The sequence below is a fragment of the Spinacia oleracea genome, chromosome 1, assembly GCF_020520425.1.
Source record: "Spinacia oleracea cultivar Varoflay chromosome 1, BTI_SOV_V1, whole genome shotgun sequence".
In the NCBI taxonomy this organism is placed as follows: Eukaryota; Viridiplantae; Streptophyta; class Magnoliopsida; order Caryophyllales; family Amaranthaceae; genus Spinacia; species Spinacia oleracea.
This window is the reverse complement of record NC_079487.1, coordinates 98,671,869-98,679,880: the sequence shown is the minus strand read 5'-3', so window position 1 is coordinate 98,679,880 and position 8,012 is coordinate 98,671,869. Positions and strand designations below refer to the sequence as shown.

At 37.2% G+C, this 8,012-nt stretch overlaps 1 protein-coding gene, 1 long non-coding RNA gene and 1 other non-coding gene across 3 annotated transcripts; 2 read left to right on the top strand and 1 right to left on the bottom strand.

Moving 5' to 3' along the window:
• Positions 1–712: 712 nt before the first annotated feature.
• LOC110805004 (heat shock cognate 70 kDa protein 2) lies at positions 713–3,885 on the bottom strand. The gene is made up of 2 exons (XM_022010598.2): positions 3,466–3,885; positions 713–2,673 (listed from the first exon to the last, which is right to left on the bottom strand). The coding sequence occupies exons 1-2, from the start codon at positions 3,677–3,679 to the stop codon at positions 935–937; spliced, it is 1,953 nt and encodes a 650-aa protein (XP_021866290.1). The 5' UTR covers positions 3,680–3,885; the 3' UTR covers positions 713–934.
• A 98-nt stretch (positions 3,886–3,983) lies between these two features.
• On the top strand, positions 3,984–4,055 carry TRNAP-AGG (transfer RNA proline (anticodon AGG)). The gene has a single exon. It is a non-coding gene; the product is annotated as a tRNA-Pro (tRNA).
• A 604-nt stretch (positions 4,056–4,659) lies between these two features.
• LOC130466057 (uncharacterized) lies at positions 4,660–7,480 on the top strand. Its single transcript, XR_008926076.1, has 3 exons — positions 4,660–5,372; positions 5,755–5,818; positions 6,606–7,480. It is a non-coding gene; the product is annotated as an uncharacterized lncRNA (long non-coding RNA).
• Positions 7,481–8,012: the final 532 nt, after the last annotated feature.

Here is an 8,012-nt window from a genome sequence, read left to right as displayed (position 1 = left end):
TTTCCCCATTGAGTTTTCCTGGTAAGGTTTTTAACGAGGCAACATCTCAAGCGTATTATAATGAGTGTTATACTCTTTTCCTTCACTAGGTTTTTATCCTACACGATTTTCCTAGAAAAGTTTTTAATAAGGCATCATCTCATATACATTACAGGGTCATTGTATTATAATGAACATCCAAGGAAAAGTGATAAATATATTGTATTGTAGATGCCCATTATACCCCTGACATTCTTATCCTGTATAATATATGTATGTGTACATATTATGACAATAAGAATAAGATGATAACCGCATATTTCTCTCTTTCCCTCTCTCCCTAATTTCATAACACATAAAAATTACTCGTATTAAGTAATTATCCTTTCTCCCTAATTTCATAACACATAATAATTACTCGTATTAAGTATTATCCTAAAACTAGCCTATTTTGGCGATATGGTGGAGTCTCCATATATGAGGTATTTTCTCTGCAAGCACGCCGAGAAGAAGCAACAGCAAGTCTGAAGTCTGAATCTTGCGCAGTCATATGTTTGCTCAACTCAGACCGACTGTTTTGAAGACTGACATAAGCAATGGAGCTTGGAGTAACGCAACAAGTCAAGGACCAATGAAAACTAATTGATCACAGGATCTTAGTTAAGCTGTTGGCTGCCATCACATTGGCTAGTTAACAGACAACATATATGTTGGAACAATGAACACAGAGATATAAGTGAATACAGAAACATTGTGATATAGGAGTTGAACAAAACACTTACAAAAATTGCAGCAAAGTAACTATAAAGCTTCACCACAAAAACATGAGCAGCTGCTTAAAATCACACAATACCAAAGCAAGTCTTAATACTTAAATAAGCCAAAATGGGAAATAATAAACACTTAAAACATCCTTACGACAGATCCCATAAGCTAGAAAAATCCAGAAGCAAGCTTAGTCAACTTCTTCAATCTTGGGGCCAGGGCCACTTGCACCAGCTGAGGGACCATCATCATCCATTGCACCAGGACCTCTCATATCAGGGCCAGCACCCTGGTACATCTTAGCTATAATGGGGTTGCAGAGACCCTCAAGCTCTTTCATCTTGTCTTCAAATTCATCAGCCTCAGCTAGCTGATTACTATCCAACCACTGGATAGTTTGCTCAATACTATCTTCAATCTTCTTCTTTTCATCTTCTGCAAGCTTAGATCCTATCTTCTCATCCTTTACTGTATTCCTCATGTTGTACACATAGTTCTCTAAAGCATTTTTGGCCTCCACCTTCTTCTTGTGCTCCTCATCATCGGCCTTGTACTTCTCGGCCTCTTGTACCATCTTCTCAATCTCTTCCTTTGATAATCTTCCCTTGTCATTTGTAATAGTGATCTTGTTCTTCTGCCCTGTGGTTTTATCCTCGGCAGACACGTTCAAGATACCATTAGCATCGATGTCAAAGCAGACGGTGATCTGAGGTACACCGCGAGGAGCAGGTGGGATGCCGGAAAGCTCGAATTTACCCAACAAGTTGTTATCTCTTGTTCTTGCTCTTTCACCTTCATAAACTTGAATCAATACACCTGGTTGATTGTCGGAATACGTTGAGAACACCTGTTCCTTCTTGGTTGGGATGGTTGTGTTCCTGGGAATCAACACTGTCATGACACCACCAGCTGTCTCTAGACCTTGAGACAGAGGGGTAACATCCAAGAGCAGAAGATCCTGGACCTTCTCATTGCCTTCACCACTCAAAATTGCAGCCTGAACAGCAGCACCATAAGCAACAGCCTCATCTGGGTTGATGCTCTTGCAAAGCTCCTTGCCATTAAAGAAATCCTGCAACAGTTGCTGTACTTTGGGAATCCTAGTGGAACCACCAACAAGAACAACATCATGAACATTGCTCTTGTCCATCTTAGCATCTCTCAAACACTTCTCAACTGGTTCCATACACTTTCTGAACAAATCCATGTTCAACTCCTCAAAACGAGCCCGAGTTATGGTCGAGTAGAAATCAATACCCTCAAAGAGAGAATCGATCTCAATCGTAGTTTGAGCGGTGGAGGAAAGTGTCCTCTTTGCCCTCTCACAAGCAGTTCTTAACCTCCTAAGAGCTCTGGGGTTTCCGCTAATATCCTTCTTGTTCTTCCTCTTAAACTCCTGAACAAAGTGATTCACCATTCTATTATCGAAATCCTCACCACCTAGATGGGTGTCACCAGCAGTGGACTTCACTTCAAAGATACCCTCTTCAATGGTGAGAAGTGACACATCAAAGGTTCCACCACCAAGATCAAAGATCAACACATTCTTTTCACCAACACTAGTGGCCTTTTTGTCAAGACCGTATGCGATGGCAGCAGCAGTTGGCTCGTTGATGATACGCATAACATTCAGGCCAGAAATGACACCGGCGTCCTTGGTGGCCTGACGCTGAGAGTCGTTGAAGTAGGCGGGGACTGTAACAACAGCATTCTTTACAGTGGAACCAAGGAAAGCTTCTGCAATCTCTTTCATCTTGATGAGAACCATTGATGAGATCTCTTCTGCAGAAAACTCCTTGTCTTCGCCCTTGTATGACACGACAATCATAGGCTTGTCACCAGGACCAGCAATGACCTTGAAAGGCCAATGCTTCATGTCACTTTGAACCGAAGCATCGCTGAATCTCCTCCCAATCAACCTCTTTGCATCTGCAGAGAAGCACAGTATCATAACATCAGAACCAGGTCAACCCAAATCACATCACAAAAAACACACTTTTATACATTATTCAATTCTCAGCTCCTTCCATCAATATACCAAACAAAGAGAATACAGATAGGCAATACAGATATGCTTATAACGCATCGAATCAATTCTCACCTCCATCCTTAACATGCAAAGGGATTGCTGATTGCATTCAGCAATGAACAATCAGCTTCAGTTCTTCCTCATTACTAATGAGCTCTAATCAAACAATTTGTTGAATTAAATTTGAAGGCAATTATGCGAACAGTATTTATTGAATTCAACTTGAAGGCAATTATGCGAACAGAGTTTATAGAATTAAATTTGAAGGCAATTATGCGAACAAGGTTTATTGAAATTTGAATACAAATGCAGATATTGAAACAGATTTGATAACATCTCACAACCAACAGCATATCTCACATCAAAATGTCGAAGCTATAATCATCGAAGTTACGAATCAAAACCAAAAAATTATTAAATAAATAGCTGACTAAATCAACCCAGCATACTGTATACAAATTGATTCATAACCCCAGCAAATTCAACATAACCTAAAGAAAACACACGCACATTAATCAATTGCCCACACAAACTACAGGGGGAAAAAAACACCAAATACAGAGAAAATTAATCAATCCAAAAGACAAAACCAATAGTATAATGCCGTAATATAACACAATTCAGAAATGACGCAAATTCAGGATATCAAAGAAACGAAGACGACATTGCAAAGCAGGGAAGAGAGAACTAACCAAATACGGTGTTGGTGGGGTTCATGGCGACCTGATTTTTGGCAGCATCACCAATCAACCGTTCAGAATCAGTGAACGCAACATAAGACGGTGTCGTTCTATTACCCTGATCATTAGCAATGATCTCAACACGGTCGTGTTGCCATACTCCGACGCACGAGTAAGTCGTGCCCAGATCGATTCCGATAGCCGGACCTTCGCCTTTTCCCGCCATTAATATTAATTTTCACGAGCTCTTTAGAAATTACCAGAAAGAAGGAAATGAAAGAATGGACGACGATTGAATTTTAGGGTTTTTGAAACGATTGTTAGAAACTTAGAACATGCAATTGAAGAGAGAGGCGGAAAAAGAGGGTTTATTTAAAGATTTCATGTTTGAATTCTGGAAAGTTGTAGAAACTTGGAGAAGATTTTGTTTTCTAGACTCTTCGGTAATCGCCGACATGTTTGAATATTATTTTTGGTAAATGTGGATAAATAAAGTTATATGTTTACATGTTGATAATTATAACAAAAATGGGCATTTGGTCTAGTGGTATGATTCTCGCTTAGGGTGCGAGAGGTCCCGAGTTCAATTCTCGGAATGCCCCTGCCTTTTTGAATGGTTTGGCTGCTTTTTTTTTTGGAGACTACACGCAACTTCGGAAGTTACCCACTTGCCCCTCTACTTACTAGGTTTTCAATTGCACCATTTTGATTAAGCAAGAGAACAAAAATAAAAAAAACTTTGATAACATTTGGAATAGCGGGTAGCAATTTGACTAAGTCAAGAGAGTAGCGGATAAAATAAAGAGCGTTTGTGTAATACCCCGAAATTTTTAAACTCGATTTATTAAAATTAAATATATTTATTAGCTTGATTTCGTTTTAAATAATTACGAATAATCGAATTTCGTTAATTTTAACGTTTTTACGATTTATTTTTAAACGATAAATTTATAAATGAAAATTTATTTATTTTTCGTTAACGATAATTTATATAAGGAATTATTTTAATTAAAAATTTCTATTTTTAGTAGTTTCCAAAAGTAGCAATAATTTCAGAAATTTTGGCCTAATCTTGAGAAATTACGAAAATACCCTTGAAAGAGAAAAATTCAATTTCTCTTCTTCTTCCTCCTCTCCACGTATGTTTCCCACTCCCCTTTCCTTGAAATCTGACTACATTCATGCCTTGGGGACCAAGGACTTCCCCTTGTTCATCACTCTACCCATTTACAAAAACAGATTTTTGTTCAATTCAATTCCAAGAAATCAACAGAACACAAAATCAATTCTCCTCTCCTTGATTCAAACCACCACCCACGACCACCATCTTCCACCACCATATCCACCATTATCGACCACCACCAACCAACTAGAACCACTCGACTGCCGCAACCACCACCGCACACCCACCGTAGCTCCCTGCTCTCTCTCCTTCCACGTCGCAAACTCCCCTGCCCCTCCCTCTTTTCTCTTCGTTGCACCACACCTGCAGCCACCAACTCAGCACCACCACCACCTCCAGCCACCATCACCACCTTGCCAACCAACTGCTACCCCAAAGTAACCCGTCGCGCCGCCCTACTCCCGCCCAGACACGACCAAGAAACACCCCTTTCCCCTGTTTTTCTTTCGCCCAACCAATCCCCTTTTCCCCTCCTTCCCCCGCCTGTATCACCGTCGCCCCACCACCACCATCACCGTCGCCTCCAGGCGCGGTTCACGGTGATGCGCCGCCCAGCCTGGCCACCTTATTCCTCCCTCCTCTTCGTGCTTCCCCTTTCCCCTGTTTCGGCTTCCCTGCTTCCGATTCACGCCTCCCCTTTTCTTTTCCAGAAACCCAAAACCAACTTTGGATTTAAAACCTTTTATTTCCTCCAAACCATAATAAAAGGTGGGCCATATTTCCTTTGGGCTTTTGGGTGAGTTAAAATTGAATTGTTAAATTCAGATTTCCCATTTCAGATATTTATGTTTTAATGATATAATTATTTGTTAATAAGTCGTTATTATTTTCCAGGTTTAATTATCGATTTTAATAAAGTAAATTACTAGATTTATTTAACAAAAATGGAATTTAAATAATATTCATGACAAACAATTTATGAAATAAATATATATACATATATATTTTTTTGATTGAAAATTAGATTAATATTATTTTCATTAAATTTCGAAAGTATAATTTTATTAAAACTATTTATTTATAAAATCTATTAATTATAAAATCTATGATTTTATAAACTATTGATTTTAAATTATTTATCGATTTAGTACTAATTCAATGATTTAATATTTTGAAAGAATTGGACTCGGAGCTCAGGACAAACGAACCAAGGAAAATCCTTAGCAAAATCGTGGAAGTGAGGTAACGGCTATTCCTAGTACCCGCAATTCCCTTATAAATGCGTTTATGAAATTACAACGTTATGATTGATTTATGAACTGAATGTTTTGACATGTTTTATGAATTGCGGGAAATAAAATGTGATTTGATTGAATTATTTATTATAATATGATTGATTGAAATTCTTATAAAATGATCTTTATAAGAAACCATGAATGAAATGAATTATGTTTTGATTGAATAATTTATTATAATATGATTTGATGGAATTATTCCTTATTTTATGATTGATTGAATTTTCTTTTAAAATGATATTATGATTGATTGAATTTCTTATAAAATGTTGTTTATAAGAAACCATGAAAGAAAGGATGTTTGATCATATGATCCAAAGGAAACATGTTACTTCAACGGAAGTAAAAGGCTAAAATGTAAAATTAAACGAAACATGATAAATGAAAGTGAAAGACCTAATCCGTTTGGCAGTATATGTTCACAGGTTACGATTCTCGGTCATGCATGTACCCATGGGGCATCCGCCCATTGAGCCGAGGCTCTCATGTTTTCGGGCCAAGGCCCCATGTTTATGGACAGCGGTCCATCGTGGAAGACGTTCCACCATGTCATACTTGCCATGGCTAGCATGTGCACCCTAAAGTTATGAATGAATTAAATAAAGGACTTTATAAAATGTTTTACTATATTCTATTCTCCCTGTGTTATTAAATAAAATGAATTGAAATGAATTTACGTTGCTAGAATAGTTCGTTACTGAGTCTTCGACTCACCGTTTTGTTTTCTGTTTTAGGTGCTGCGGGGAACGATGGAAACGATTAGTGGCGAGGAATTTCACCATTATAATATTCACCTAGTTTATGCTTAAAGTTATAATAGTTTAATTAAGAACTTTTAGTAAGTTATGGACTTTTATTTTGGTAATATAAAGGATTATTATATTAATTTGGAGATTTAATGGCATAGAATATGATGGTTGCCTTGTAATTCCCAAGAGGGAGTTACGGCAGGTAATGTCCCGACCAAATTAGGTTAATTCCGCTGCTAATTATGATTCAATATTTGGATTAGAGGTCGGGGTGTTACAGTTTGGTAAGGTAACGGTGTGAGTAGTGGGTAGTGGTAGAGGTAGCGTTTGATTAGCTTTTGAGAAACGTTACAAATATTAATTGTTGTAACGGATGCAAAGAAACATTAAATAACGTAAATAAAGAAAGCAGAGAAAAAAAATAGCATTTAAGCCATCCAATCCCGGAGTGGCTATTCTGCCCTTTTTTTTCAAAATGGGATTTAACGTGATTCACTCACAATGTATTAGCTACGTCCACAGGTAGAGGGGAGGAAAGTTTTATTGATCTTGATGAGTACAGATTACAAAATACAACTAGATTATAACCTAGTGAGTTTATATAGTAATCTCTAAACGGATGCGGAAAAACCCAGAAAATAGGCCCAAAACAGATAACCCTAGTCCAGAACAACGGATACCGTAAGATTCGGCGTTGCAGTAAAGGGTTTGACCGATTCAAGGCATTATTCTAAGATTAACTTTTGGTGTAGCGGTGGTTGTTTACTGTTGTTTAATCGGACTTTTAATAGAACTTATTTTCTGATTGGTCCAGTTCTTTAGAAATCATGCATGTATGATATCAGGTTTACACGTTTTAATATGCATGCATAAATTGAACGTATAATTTTTTTTTTCGGGGGCCTTTGTCCTTCATTAATTTATTTATTTTTACTCTATTTCATTTTTCTTGTTTATCTTTTATATATATATATATATATATATATATATATATATATATATATACTGCTATATTATATTGTTTGTAGTTTTATCTTTTGATAATCCTAGCTTGTTTGGTATAAGATGCATCTATTCTTCATTTGTACCATACCTCAAAAAAAATACGAGTAACAATAATTATGTTTTTATGTCATACAACAATAATTAATTAATGGAAATATTTTTTTTTTTTAACTAAATATTTAATTGTTAATGTACTTAACAATTTTCAACCGCTAGTTTTGTCAAACACTCATATTATGAACCGGGATATTTTGACATCTAACCGCTACCCGCTACTCTTGACAGCTACCCGCTACCCTAACCGCTATCCCAACAGCTAAAGTTGTTCGCTACCGCTAGTTTGCCTAACAGAGCCTTACTCCTGGTAAACCCTCCCAATTCCCACCC